This window comes from Drosophila pseudoobscura, chromosome X (assembly GCF_009870125.1).
Source record: "Drosophila pseudoobscura strain MV-25-SWS-2005 chromosome X, UCI_Dpse_MV25, whole genome shotgun sequence".
NCBI classification, from domain to species: domain Eukaryota; kingdom Metazoa; phylum Arthropoda; class Insecta; order Diptera; family Drosophilidae; genus Drosophila; species Drosophila pseudoobscura.
Window position 1 is genome coordinate 52,167,460 of NC_046683.1, and position 12,228 is coordinate 52,179,687.

Genomic DNA, 12,228 nt, shown 5'->3' on the forward strand with positions numbered 1-12,228 from the left:
GGTAAGAAACTCGAAGAATCGTACATGTATATATTTTTAGTACGAGTGGTATTATCAGAATGTCTGTTACGTTACGTTTCACTCGTACGACAAAATGTTAAAACAAATAATTATTAAAAAGTTAAATTCTGAAAAAATTGTGTTTTTTAAATAGTACTATAATTATGTAGCCCTATATTTACCAACAAAAAGACAAAAATCAAACGTATGGTTTTAAATACGTCCAAAATATGCTTTGGCGATACGTTACAAAAAACAGAAGTGGTTTTTGAGGTTGGGCTACAAAATTGCCAAACTTGGTGAATTGTGTAAGACCAACTGTATAACATTTTTTTGTGCATATATATGAAATATTCAGTGTTCATGTTCCAAGCTTTTTTAAATACCCGAATCTTCAAATACATGTGAATAAATGTGAAAGCTTGCCAACGATGTCTCACTTATTTTCCAGAAGATAATCCCACCTTAATCCAATCGAAACAATTCTACTTTTTTGCGTGAATGAATCTTTTTTTATTATAATGTTTCTGAGAGGAAAACTTAAACATAGTTAACACATTGATGCTGGATGGACTGGAAGGTACTTAGACTTCCATCTAAATGCGATTCCATATCGAAAGGGATTTACTGAACGGCACGGGGCAGATGTGCGCCCTCTGGCTGGAAGCCGTACTTATCGGCTAGATAGGTGATGGCGTAGGTCTGTCCATCGTCTCCAACATAGGAGTATGAGCCGCGCACCACAAGCGCCTCGTGGTCGGTGCCCACGTCCTTCAGCTCTCCCTCCTCCTGGTGCCTCTTGCCATCGCTGGTCTCCACGCTGAAATAAGAGAAAAAACCAGTAAGTGTTACGACCTTGACACAGTGACAAGTCGGTTGGGGGATTGGGGGATTGGGTGATTGGAGAGTGAGAGGTACTTTGCTTAATAAAGGCAAACACTTACGCGAAGTTGTAGCCCTCGGGCTGAACATCCGAGTCGAAGCGCAGCACCTGCGCCTCCTGCTGGCTGGCCGGAGGAGCAGCCAAAGCGGTGGCCAACAGGCAGGCGACGGAGAAGGCAATGGTGAACTTCATCTTGCTGGAGTCGGAGTTTTTGGCTGGGACTAGGCTTGGGTGCTGTGCTGTGTGTTCGAGGAGCTTGCAGTTAATGCATGCAATTCGAATATCGAGTGGCCAATTTATAGCAGCATCGACTCGCGATTTTCGACTGGCGACGACTCCTTTGGCAATGTAATGTAATGTAGTGCGTGTAATTACCAGAGAAACCGAAACTGAAACTGAAACCCAAAGCCGAAATTGAAAGAGTAAGGGCTCGCGCACACTGTTGCTGAAAGCGGAGCTGAAAGCGGAGCTGAAAGCTTATTTTTCAGCTCTGAAAAAACAAACACACTGCACCGGTGCAAGTGCGCACATTGCAGACTGAGCTGAGCTGAAAGCTGAAAAAGCTCGCTCAAATCAGCTCAGCTTAGTTTGATCGATCAAGCATGTTTGTTTTTTCAGCAAGCTGATTGCTGATTTTGTTCAAGTGTATTGGTTCATAAGTGATCGAAAATGGGCTGCAAAACATTTTTAAGCGAAATTACGGTAAACCCAGCGCTGGGGAATAAGCGGGACTATTAAACATATTTGAATAATAGTTTTATTTCTATAATTTCTATGAAGGCGATGAATTGGGCAAAAAAGTTTTATTATTTACCATTACCAATGTAATGTAAAAATGTAATAATTCGTAAAATAAAAGTAATACGAATACAAACTCAGCGGAAATGTGGTTAAAATACAAAAGAAAGAAGAAAACTTCCGTCTGGCTACTGTACGTGCTGTGAAGTAATAATTCATTAACAATATAATAATAATAATTATAATGATATCTATTGATGCCACTTAAGGAGATAGACAAAGGGAGGCAGTGGTTTTCAGCTTTCAGCAATCAGATCAGCCGACAGTGTACGCACCTGCAAGCTGATTCTGCCTGAGAAAAGCTCTCAGATCAGCTGAGCTTTCAGCTTTGATTTCAGCTCCGCTTTCAGCTCCGCTTTCAGCAACAGTGTGCGCGAGCCCTAAGTGCAAGAGCAAGAGAAACCTGTTTCTCATTTCTTTCCTTTGACCCAAAGTCAGAGTCTTAGCGGCGCCGCGGTTACCTAACCAGGTGACTGCTTGTTTGGCGATTGATTGATTGCTCAGCGACAAGCAAAAGGTACATAGACTCATTTGTTTTATACAAATTAAACACATAAAGTGCCCAGCCCAAGCCCAAGCCCAGTCCCGAGCCATGAGTTGCGTTACTTTGCCTAGAAACAGTCCGATGAATGGTGCAATAATTGGGTCAAAGCTTGAATTTAGCTCAAGTGCAAGTGAAATGCAAAGCCAAAGGTCGGAAAAAGTATATATTATTTACAATATCAGTTATCATTCGACTTGGACTCATCCAAGAAAAATAGAATCTTCCTCTATCAGAAAAGTGCAGATCTTACAGCTCAAGCTAAAGGAATAGCTCCCTGAAATGTTAGTTCCTTGTATCCTCATTTCCATGTCGATTATCCACTCTGAGCCTATCCTTCCCAGTCCATCCCGCCATATATTTCAAGGCATATTCAAAACAGCTGCTGCTTTCAAATGACAGACAACGCCTAGAGGTACACTTTGGTTTTAGAGGGTTAAGGCGAACACAACACCATTTGAACTTTTTCGAACGTCTTCGCAATGTGGCTGCTTTCAATTTCATTTGGACTTGATTTGGGGTTTTTGGTGGCACTTTTTTCGTTTGCTTTGTTTTCGAGTCATTTGGTGGCTGTTCGCAATTTTATTACACACTCGCCGCGCTTTTGGCCGTTAATTAGCCTCAAAGTTCGACTTAGTATCAATGGTTGGGATTGGGGGACATGGATATATTGTACAGACTTTGCGCAACTCGCGTTAGTCGCATGCGCGGATCGGCACAGGACAGGTACGGTACGACAGATAGATGGCCAGACAAACGTTGATCCCCATCCTGGCCGGCTTCTGCCTGTGCCTCTGTCTGTGCTTCTCGGATGCAGATGCGGCCAGCGATGGTTCCAATGCGGCACAGATATTGAAATACGAGAATGAGAAAATGGATGGCGACGGCTATGCCTTTTCGTAAGTATTTGGCTGTGGATCTTGATCGGAAAAGTACTCAAAGATATGTATATCGTTTTCCCACAGGTTCGAGACGAGCGATGGTATATCGCGGCAGGAGACAGCCACTCTGAAGCATCCCGGTACGCCGTTGGAGGCCATTGCCGTCCAAGGCAGCGTCAATTGGGTGGGACCCGATGGTGAACACTATAAACTCAACTATCTGGCTGATGAGAACGGTTTCCAGCCGCAGGGCGAGCATTTGCCACAGTTGGAAGCCACTCGCACGGCCTGAACACTGATCACGTGATAGCATTGGACTTTGTGAAACAAATTAAATCACCAAATATGTAGCAGGAGGAGCAGAAGAGCAGCAGGAGAGGAGGAGAGAAGACACAATAGAAATTAAATATAAAATAGCATATAGACACATGAGCTCGTCTGTATACTACCGACGACGGATAGACGGTGGAGTGCTGTTCGGGCATAAATTTTCACCCATCGAAATTGAATTGTATTCTAAGCATGGAATTAGCATATACATCTACATATACGAGTATCTTCGAAACCAGTTTGCACAGCCACTGCCCCTGTCCCTGTCTTCCTCCGTCGGAGTATGTCTTGGATATGGGGAGCACGGGTATGCCGTAACAGAGTAGCTTCAGTCTGGGAGCTGACCGAACCGGTTCAATAAACACCCAACAAAGGTTGCCAAAAAACATAAAAAAATCCAGCAACAATTAAAGAAGACACAATGCTGGCAACGAAAGTGAGAACTCGCAGTCCCGGGAGACCCTTGTTATTGTTGGGCTATTGAGTAGCCTCTCCTCTTTTATCAATCGCTAAATATGAAATAATCAGTCCTGTCTCAGCCTAGACATGTCACTTCAGATGATTGACGAGTGTGTGGGTCCACTGTTTGGGGGTGGCAGCGCCTCGACAAATGACCTGCAATCGCATTACTCATACGCCCGATGGGTTATTGTAGGGCATAGCACGACCGCAGACACTGAACTGAAAGTGTCAGATATTGGCTGTTGTTGCCGCTTCTGCTTAACTGGTAAAAAATCGTTTTTCATTTTATTGACTAAGGTCATCAACCAACACACAGGCCGATGCTGACGTTGAAGCTGAAGCTTCGATGCTGGGGCGCTGAGGCGCTGAGGCGCTGAGGCACTGAGGCAGTGACGATGCTGGTGATTGTGATGGGCGATGATGAAGCCGCGTAATCTTGAATCTCTCGTGCCGCATCTTCACTTGAACAGCAAATGCAGCTGTTGAGGTTTTTCGTATCGTTTCGTTTCGTTGAAATATCTTTGGAGGTTAAAACGCCCAGCCTTAATCGTGAATTATGTCAGCATTCAGCAGCAGTTGTGTCAGGTCGGAAATGCTTATCCAACAACTAAAATCTGCACTTAAGTAATTTAAATATTATTAAATTAAATGGAAGGTATCCAAATTAAAGTTTTATTTAATGAAATTCTTGGTAAATTCAGGGTTCTATGAACCCAACTACATGTTGGATCTTTTCCTGTTCTTTGGATGTTATTTGTTTTTCATGGGTAGCTATGTTATCCACACTTCCTTACTGCTTAATAGTTGAGATTATCTTTTAATTCCTTTGATACAACTTAATTTTTACCCTGGCATACGACTGCAAAGGGTATTATGTTTTACAGCATAGAAGGGGATATATGATTTAAACAAACATGATTTCAATCATTTTCTAATTTTAATAATAAATTTGTTTCTAAAGCTTCCAAAGAATCAATCGGTTGAAAAGCAAGACTTTTTGCGATTAAAGTTTTGTACTTTAAGAAATAATTCCATTAGAAATTACCTGTTGTAGTCCATATACACTGATATCTCATTATAATATCTATACTATAAATACTATATCTTATAGTTTTTATTTGTATAATTGTTCGTAAGTAGTTTTTCCTTTCAAAAAGCAACAAATTCTATCAAATTTCGATGGATAGCAAAGGGTATCTAATGTTTCGTCTTCCAATACTAGACTTCCTTGCTCGTTTTTTGTGGCTTATGTTTTCATAACAATTTGTTTATAAGTACAAACATAGCCATTGACCTATTGCCACATATATCGTACGAAATATGTGGCTTGTGTGTGTGTGTCTTTGTGTCTGTGTGTATTGTACTTATAGACAAACACGCGCATTGGCCAAATATTTGTGAAGAGGCCCAAACATTTCATTATCACTTGCCCCATCATGCCCCATCTTCATCGCCATCGCTATCGCCATATCCATCTCCGATCTCCATCTTAGCTCTCCATCTCCATTTGTTGCTTCCAGCTCCCGTGGCGAAGCAATTGAGATGAGATTTGAGCGCACATCAAATGCCTAATGGGTTTTATACTCGTATTTTTTTGTGTCTTGTTCAATTAAAAGCTTAAGACACTCTCCAGCACACTCGTACACATTCGCTTGCCTTCAATTATATGCGTATGGGTGGATTATTAGGTGTTTGTTAGGGGCCACCTCTCTACGAGTCTTTTGTGGGGTTTCTTCACGGATCGACGGCTCTCTGTCTATATAAATATGTGTGCGTGTGTGCGTGTGTGTGTGTGTGTGTGTGTGGTGTCTGGGAAGTACTTGGAGCTGGTCGGGCTGTTATAAATAGCTCAACGCTCATTACAGGGCAACACACAACTCGTTAGCACCTAATTGTGATAACTACCGGAGCGTGCAGTGCAAACCTAAGTCAAAACTCCACAAAGGATATTTTTAAAAGTCAAACAAACAATATACAAAAATAAACATGCAGTCCATCAAAGTTTGTGTCCTGGCATTGTGCGCTTTTGTCCTTGCGGCCTCGGTCAGTGCAGCTCCCTTGGATGACTCGAAACAGGCCACAATTCTTCGCTACGACAACGACAACATTGGCACCGATGGCTACAACTTTGGGTGAGAGTTTTGAGAAGACACTTCATGGATGGAGAACACCTGGAATAGATTTTCTTACATCCCTTTTTCCTCCCTGATTTCAGCTATGAGACAAGCGATGGTGTTACACGCCAGGAGCAGGCTGAGCTGAAGAACGCCGGCACCGATCATGAAGCTCTCAGCGTGCGGGGATCCGTCAGCTGGGTGGCGCCCGATGGCCAGACCTACACCCTCCACTACATTGCCGATGAGAATGGCTTCCAGCCCCAGGGCGACCATCTGCCCCACAATTAAAATGCTAAATGTGGCACATTTTGTGGCCTACGCTTAAACAGTATTTGTTTTTTTTTTGTAAAATATATAAATATCCTAATAATATGTATAATCAGCCAGGCTCCGTTTTTCACATTCACAAAAGTTTTCCGATTTACTTTTGAATACACATAAATTGGGGCTCCCGTTTTCGCATTCCACAAGATTTATTCGATTTCAAAACGAAAAAATTTTCGTTGTATAAAATTTCGTGTACTTTTACTTTCGTACTACAGCGAAACGAACCTTAATTGCAAAAGGAAAAAAATAGACGACTTATTGATGCATTAACATAAACTTGACACCTATATCATTGTAATTTAACTTTAGCTTTCTTCAAATTTGACTCGGAAAAAAATTGGCCATGGTAACAACATTTTTTCAGCAAAAATATGTGAAAACTGGAGAACCTTTAAACGAAAACGAAAAACGGAGCCTGCCTGAATATTAATTTTAAGGTTTTATGACGTCAATGTGAGTGAAGGAACTGGATCAAAGAAGTTCTTAAAATGATCAGCGTTTCTTCAACCCGGATCAATGTGAATGCTATGCAAATCTTAAGATTCGTTTTCTTTTTGTGTGGAATAATATCCATAACATGTTTGGAGCATAATGAAAAGAAAAGTATGACACAAAAGAAGTTTTGGGCTTCTGTATGGCTTTGATATGTTTCTCCCTATATTCTCCATACGCCCCGTTGGACATAGGCTAGCAGGTATCGTTGTCTCGTCCGGATGACCTTCGTATGGCTGAAATTTGCAAATTTTTGGCACGTTGAAACTTGTTTGGCTTTTTGTTTTCTTTGTAATTAATACATAATTAAAGCCGCGCATATGGAAATATGTGCGAGCGATCTGGCCACGAATGAAAACGAAGTTTCTGAAGGTTAATTTCTGGCGCTGATTTAAATTTCATGCGGTGCTAATGAAATTTGGAAGATGCCAGCCAGAAATACACACACAAAGCACACACCACACAGTCCAACCAACAATCGCATTAATATGCATGAAATAAAAAGTGACAATGATCAAACTAGTTTGGGATAAGCCGATTCCGATGCCGATCCGATCAATCGCTCGTACTGACTTCTGCTTCTTCATTTAATGATGCTGCCGCTGACGTATGTAGTTGCCATGCCCAATTGCGGGTTGAGTATGATCTGCATAAATGTGTGATCAATTTACATATCTATTATCATGGAACTTCTGCTGACCAGCCGCTTACATTTTGCACGCTTTTCCCTTATGCGGCTGCCCGGAATTGTGTGGGTTCGAATGTTCTGCAGGCTTGAATGTTCATCTCTTTACATTGTAATTGAAATCTGTTTTTGAATTCCTTATCAGGGGTACACCCTCCTATCGAAGAACATTTCAAATTCTTCACACAAGTGTAAGGTGTTCAAAAAGGGATTTGTTTCTTGATAAAAGGATACCTTATTTTCTTCATTATTATTATGTAAAATATAATATAGTATATGTTATATTATTCCCTTGAATGCAGATGCCCTCTCGCCCACTGAGAATGGAGACCAAGAGCACAGCTGGGCTTGCATTTACCCCAAGTATTCAGCTCTCTTGGTAGATCAAATCTATTATGTTTGGTACGTGTTTGACTAGTTCCGCTGCCGCATATTAAATAATAGCAACATATTTATCTCTATAAAAGAGTAGACCTAGTCATAGTTGAGTATCATTCGAGAACCGAAGACCAAACAACAAACAACCAACAATCACCATGAAGTTCCTCATTGTCTTCGTTGCCCTCTTCGCCGTGGCTCTTGCCGCTCCTGCCGATGATGTGACTGTCCTCCGCCAGATTTCCGAAGTCGGACCCGAGAGCTTCAGCAATGCGTAAGTTGTTCAAGTTCAGCATCAAGGATCGACTCTAATCTTTATATATTTTGATAGCTACGAGACCAGTGATGGAACATCCGTCCAGTCCGAGGGACAGCTGAAGAACATTGGAGCCGAGAACGAAGGCATCGTCTCCAGAGGCTCGTACAAGTTTGTGGCCGATGATGGACAGACCTACACCGTCAACTGGGTCGCCGATGAGAACGGTTTCCAGCCCTCCGGCACTCATCTGCCAGTTGCCATTTAAGTTAATCCACAGAAGTCAACTTTGATTCAGTCCCCTGTTAATATCCCCAAAAAATATCCCAAAAGCGATCTAGTCTTCTCGATCCAGTTCGAAAGGATGAAAGTCCAAGTCAATTGTTGAATATTAAAGAAAATAATGAGTACCTAACATATGATTATATTCAATTTCAATGTACAACAAGGTTGGTGGAGGGATCGACTCAGAACCGCTAAACATAAGGCACTCCTTCAGGCTCCCAACCCATTGCAGCCTCTTCCAAGCGGAAGTTATTGCAATATGGGAAGCTCTGAACCGCCTTCAAGCAGTTACCTTCGTGGCAAAGCGAAATAATATCTAAAGCGACTGCAGAGCTGCGATCAAATCGCTTATTGCGGCAGACTGCCGAAAATTTCTTTACGAGAAGGCTCAGCAATTTTCTATCATCCTTCGTTGGGTTCCGGGTCACCAGCACATTGAAAGTAGGACATAGCAGACGTGCTGCCCAGATCTCCAGGACATAGAGGAGATTCGTATGTCCATGGCCATCTGTAGGTTTGTCATAAAAGAGCGATAAGGCGACTCACAGAAAATATTTGGCAGCTTGTGCTACAATGTCGAATAAGTCGGCCAACATGTCGGCACCTCTGAGCAGAAAAAGGTGCAGCAAGTCGTACGTTCCCTCAAAGAACATTACGCAAATTGGCACCCACGCAAATAGGCTGGGAGCCCCATGTAATGATTTTGTCCGTAGCTGTAGAGACGAGGAAGAGGAGGAGACGGTGGAACAGCTGCTCTGCTCCTGTACAGCTCTCAGCACAAGGCTACAACACTTGGGCTTGCCCTTCATAACTTTCAGAAAAGTTTTACAAATGAATTGGCACGAATACTAGTTTCTAGTTTAGATATCCAGACCCAAAAGCAAAGCATCTTATTTATTGATAACCGTATTGTTTATTGAACCACGTCAAGACACGTTTTCTTTTTTTGCGGGAAAAATGTTTCTAAAAGAAAAACTTATGATTTAAGTTCCTTGGTTCCTGGACCTTGAACGCTTTTTACACGACACTTAGCTCACATTATCTTTTGGTCTATAAGGTTTTCTGATATCGCATACGGGCATATCCCGATATATGTATCGCGATATGGCTCTAAAAGTATGTAGCGCTAAAGCCACTAAAGCTCTTACAAAAATCACGGAGTGTTACTAATTAATGTTATTTAACTTTCACAAAAAAAAAAATAAAAAAAAACAAAAAAAAAAAGTCTGCTTAGTAATTCTTTTGGTTCTGTTATAGGCTGTTTTTTTTTAAAGTGCAAAATGGTTTATAATTATGAGGCACAGACCTCTAAATAACCACCTACTTTTTAAACTGAATCAGATTTTGTATATATGTATATTGAATTCAATTTAAAACAGTGCCCTGGCAGCACAACAGCAGCGGACCATCTGCACCAAAGTCATGGCGGGAAATGGTTTTATGCAAACATAGTATCACAGACTAGACTATTAACGACTCAGCCCTAACCCAAAACCAATATCACATTTTTTACATTATGCTTTGGACATGTTTAACCAGTTCGGCAGCGATTTGAATAATCGCAAAGAGCTTGCGAACTATAAAAGGGTTCGAGCAACCATCAGTTGGTACCATTCGTCGCAATCTGTTCGAGAACCGCAGACCAAAACCACCAACAACCAACAATCAACATGAAGTTCCTCATTGTCTTCGTTGCCCTCTTCGCCGTGGCCCTCGCCGCTCCAACCGGAGAAGTGACCATCCTCCGCTCTGAGTCGGATGTTGGACCCGAAAACTTCAGCTATGCGTAAGTCCTTAATACAAATCCACATCAAGGATCAGCTCTAACTATGACTCAATTTGGATAGATTCGAGACCAGCGACGGAACTGCCGCCCAGGAATCGGGAGTCCTGAAGAACGCCGGCTCCGAGCAGGAGGCCATCGCAGTCCAGGGCTCCTACAAGTTCATTGGTGATGATGGCGTCACCTACGAGGTCACCTACATCGCTGATGAGAACGGTTTCCAGCCCTCGGGCGCTCATCTGCCCGTGGCCCCTGAGGCTTAAGTTGAGTTGCTTCCATCGCAAGCAGCTTTAAAGCCATCCAAGTCCCTTGTTACCTTCCCCAAAAACTTCCTCAACCCCGATTTTCGAATCCTTATTTTAAAGGAAAGAAAACTAAGCAAAAGACCCACATTTTTTTTTTTTAATTTGTTGAACAATAAAGAAAACTGAGTACCTAAACTTAACAGAATGGTTATTTTTAATCAATTGGAAATTTAGAAAAGGAATAGATCTGTATAAAATATAGATCTGTTATTTGATCAAAACTATTTATATTGCACTATGATAAATTGATGTTGAAGCTACTAAATAATAGTACGAATGTCGTGGCGAAAGAAGTGAGTTTCAGAACGTCTGGGAACGGTCGGGTGATTGACTACTAATTGATTTTAATACTAAATAAAATACATGAACATCTATTCAGTCTTTCGATGATAATATGAGAAATGACAATGGCAGAAACACAATGCACGACGAGCAATAGCAAAAGCTAACATAAAAGACTGTCGACTAGAGAACACCCTTGTTTCTAAAGTTCTTAGTTACAATCTTCTATTGGTGGATTTATGGATGGGATATCCTAAGTGATCCTAAGTGTGGTATTTATTTAATAGAATATGTACACATTATACAGAGATGATGACATAGAATGCAGAGGCTTGTAAAGAGCATTTGTTACATATACTCTCCCTAGCCGATTGCACCCTGATGATGGGTATGAAATGTGTTAATCTGTAATTAAAATGTGTTTTATTGAATTTTTCATTATTCTTGATTCGCTTTCTTTTGTTTTTATTACTATTCGTACGAGTATTTTGCATTTTTTGCCGATGAGGACATTATCTAGAAGTTCTGACGATCCGCCGCCGCCGTATAAAAGGGCCCGAGCAATCGATCAACAGCTCAGTAAAGTGCAGCTAAGTGTGAAGTGTGACTGAAAATGCTTTCCCATTCTACGTGTCTAATTTTATTGCTGACAGCAGGTGTCTGCCTGGCCCTCCCAGCCGGAGACGATGCCCAGGCGGAGACCCTGAAGCTGGAGAGCGAGAACAATGGCGTGGACAAGTATTCCTTCGCGTGGGTATAGCTACATGGGAGGTGTGTTTGAGTCAATCAGCTAATTGTGGACTTTCTTTAATGGACTTTAGCTACGAGACCAGCAATGGCATCTCACGGACTGAGGAGGGCGTTGTAAAGCCCGGCGCCACCGAGGATGATGGCGCGATCTCTGTGACGGGCACCACCAGCTGGTCGGCCCCTGATGGCAAGAAATACGAGATTAGCTTCACGGCCGACGAGACTGGCTATCATCCAAAGTTCCGACTGGTGGCCTAGGATTAGGACTTGCTGTAGCCATCGCTAGTTTAAGCTGAATAAAGCGAGCATTCCCAAAAACCAAAAAATCATTTTTTCCATCGGTTTTAACTGTGAGAGTATCAAAGCTGAAACAACAGAATCCACACGTTTTAAAATATCTTTGGCTCTTCTCTGACGTCATTGGGACTACTTTGTGCGAAGCTTTGTTACAGATTTATTGAAAGTTAAAAAAAAATACTAGGCAAATAAAAAAAGTGTTTGTAAATTTAAATAATGAAATATTTATGTGTTTCGATTCTTTTCAAGTTGACTTTTCAGCATAGCATATATTAAAACTTCGTATTAGGCTCTTAAACGACCAAACTCCAAGCAAAAATGAATACCCAAAACCAGACACATCACATTAACATTGACTTTGCCGATTATGTTTTGG

At 41.7% G+C, this 12,228-nt stretch overlaps 6 protein-coding genes across 7 annotated transcripts; 5 read left to right on the forward strand and 1 right to left on the reverse strand.

Moving 5' to 3' along the window:
• Nucleotides 1-489: 489 nt before the first annotated feature.
• LOC4813481 (larval cuticle protein 65Ag1-like) lies at nucleotides 490-9,870 on the reverse strand. Of its 2 annotated transcripts, XM_033383162.1 has the most exons (3): nucleotides 9,760-9,870; nucleotides 945-1,278; nucleotides 490-820 (listed from the first exon to the last, which is right to left on the reverse strand). In XM_033383162.1, the coding sequence occupies exons 2-3, from the start codon at nucleotides 1,073-1,075 to the stop codon at nucleotides 625-627; spliced, it is 327 nt and encodes a 108-aa protein (XP_033239053.1). In that variant the 5' UTR covers nucleotides 1,076-1,278; nucleotides 9,760-9,870; the 3' UTR covers nucleotides 490-624. The 2 variants fall into 2 exon arrangements, with proteins under 2 accessions (XP_033239053.1, XP_001353829.1); XM_001353793.4 differs by lacking the exon at nucleotides 9,760-9,870 and having other exon boundaries at nucleotides 945-1,297.
• On the forward strand, nucleotides 2,905-3,976 carry Cpr65Aw (Cuticular protein 65Aw). Its single transcript, XM_001353796.3, has 2 exons — nucleotides 2,905-3,121; nucleotides 3,188-3,976. The coding sequence occupies exons 1-2, from the start codon at nucleotides 2,967-2,969 to the stop codon at nucleotides 3,393-3,395; spliced, it is 363 nt and encodes a 120-aa protein (XP_001353832.3). The 5' UTR covers nucleotides 2,905-2,966; the 3' UTR covers nucleotides 3,396-3,976.
• Nucleotides 5,735-6,391, forward strand: Cpr65Av (Cuticular protein 65Av). The gene is made up of 2 exons (XM_001353797.4): nucleotides 5,735-6,027; nucleotides 6,111-6,391. Exons 1-2 carry the CDS (start codon nucleotides 5,882-5,884, stop codon nucleotides 6,298-6,300), a joined length of 336 nt encoding a protein of 111 aa, XP_001353833.1. The 5' UTR covers nucleotides 5,735-5,881; the 3' UTR covers nucleotides 6,301-6,391.
• On the forward strand, nucleotides 8,008-8,567 carry LOC6900712 (larval cuticle protein 65Ag1-like). The gene is made up of 2 exons (XM_002135039.3): nucleotides 8,008-8,168; nucleotides 8,226-8,567. The coding sequence occupies exons 1-2, from the start codon at nucleotides 8,053-8,055 to the stop codon at nucleotides 8,416-8,418; spliced, it is 309 nt and encodes a 102-aa protein (XP_002135075.1). The 5' UTR covers nucleotides 8,008-8,052; the 3' UTR covers nucleotides 8,419-8,567.
• Nucleotides 9,871-10,017: 147 nt separating the features above from the next.
• Nucleotides 10,018-10,610, forward strand: LOC6900713 (larval cuticle protein 65Ag1-like). The gene is made up of 2 exons (XM_002135040.3): nucleotides 10,018-10,221; nucleotides 10,283-10,610. Exons 1-2 carry the CDS (start codon nucleotides 10,106-10,108, stop codon nucleotides 10,479-10,481), a joined length of 315 nt encoding a protein of 104 aa, XP_002135076.1. The 5' UTR covers nucleotides 10,018-10,105; the 3' UTR covers nucleotides 10,482-10,610.
• Nucleotides 10,611-11,375: 765 nt separating this feature from the next.
• Cpr65Au (Cuticular protein 65Au) lies at nucleotides 11,376-11,881 on the forward strand. The gene is made up of 2 exons (XM_001353798.4): nucleotides 11,376-11,555; nucleotides 11,627-11,881. The coding sequence occupies exons 1-2, from the start codon at nucleotides 11,419-11,421 to the stop codon at nucleotides 11,811-11,813; spliced, it is 324 nt and encodes a 107-aa protein (XP_001353834.1). The 5' UTR covers nucleotides 11,376-11,418; the 3' UTR covers nucleotides 11,814-11,881.
• Nucleotides 11,882-12,228: the final 347 nt, after the last annotated feature.

What these genes read in the sequence shown, in the direction of transcription:
- LOC4813481 (XM_033383162.1), bottom strand. Translation starts at nt 1,075, where the DNA reads ATGAAGTTCACCATTGCCTTCTCCGTCGCCTGCCTGTTGGCCACCGCT. An exon ending in CCCGAGGGCTACAACTTCGC is followed by an intron (nt 821 to 944) that starts GTAAGTGTTTGC and finishes CTCTTATTTCAG; the next exon opens with CGTGGAGACCAGCGATGGCA.
- Cpr65Aw (XM_001353796.3), top strand. Translation starts at nt 2,967, where the DNA reads ATGGCCAGACAAACGTTGATCCCCATCCTGGCCGGCTTCTGCCTGTGC. An exon ending in GGCGACGGCTATGCCTTTTC is followed by an intron (nt 3,122 to 3,187) that starts GTAAGTATTTGG and finishes GTTTTCCCACAG; the next exon opens with GTTCGAGACGAGCGATGGTA.
- Cpr65Av (XM_001353797.4), top strand. Translation starts at nt 5,882, where the DNA reads ATGCAGTCCATCAAAGTTTGTGTCCTGGCATTGTGCGCTTTTGTCCTT. An exon ending in ACCGATGGCTACAACTTTGG is followed by an intron (nt 6,028 to 6,110) that starts GTGAGAGTTTTG and finishes CCCTGATTTCAG; the next exon opens with CTATGAGACAAGCGATGGTG.
- LOC6900712 (XM_002135039.3), top strand. Translation starts at nt 8,053, where the DNA reads ATGAAGTTCCTCATTGTCTTCGTTGCCCTCTTCGCCGTGGCTCTTGCC. An exon ending in CCCGAGAGCTTCAGCAATGC is followed by an intron (nt 8,169 to 8,225) that starts GTAAGTTGTTCA and finishes ATATTTTGATAG; the next exon opens with CTACGAGACCAGTGATGGAA.
- LOC6900713 (XM_002135040.3), top strand. Translation starts at nt 10,106, where the DNA reads ATGAAGTTCCTCATTGTCTTCGTTGCCCTCTTCGCCGTGGCCCTCGCC. An exon ending in CCCGAAAACTTCAGCTATGC is followed by an intron (nt 10,222 to 10,282) that starts GTAAGTCCTTAA and finishes CAATTTGGATAG; the next exon opens with ATTCGAGACCAGCGACGGAA.
- Cpr65Au (XM_001353798.4), top strand. Translation starts at nt 11,419, where the DNA reads ATGCTTTCCCATTCTACGTGTCTAATTTTATTGCTGACAGCAGGTGTC. An exon ending in GTGGACAAGTATTCCTTCGC is followed by an intron (nt 11,556 to 11,626) that starts GTGGGTATAGCT and finishes AATGGACTTTAG; the next exon opens with CTACGAGACCAGCAATGGCA.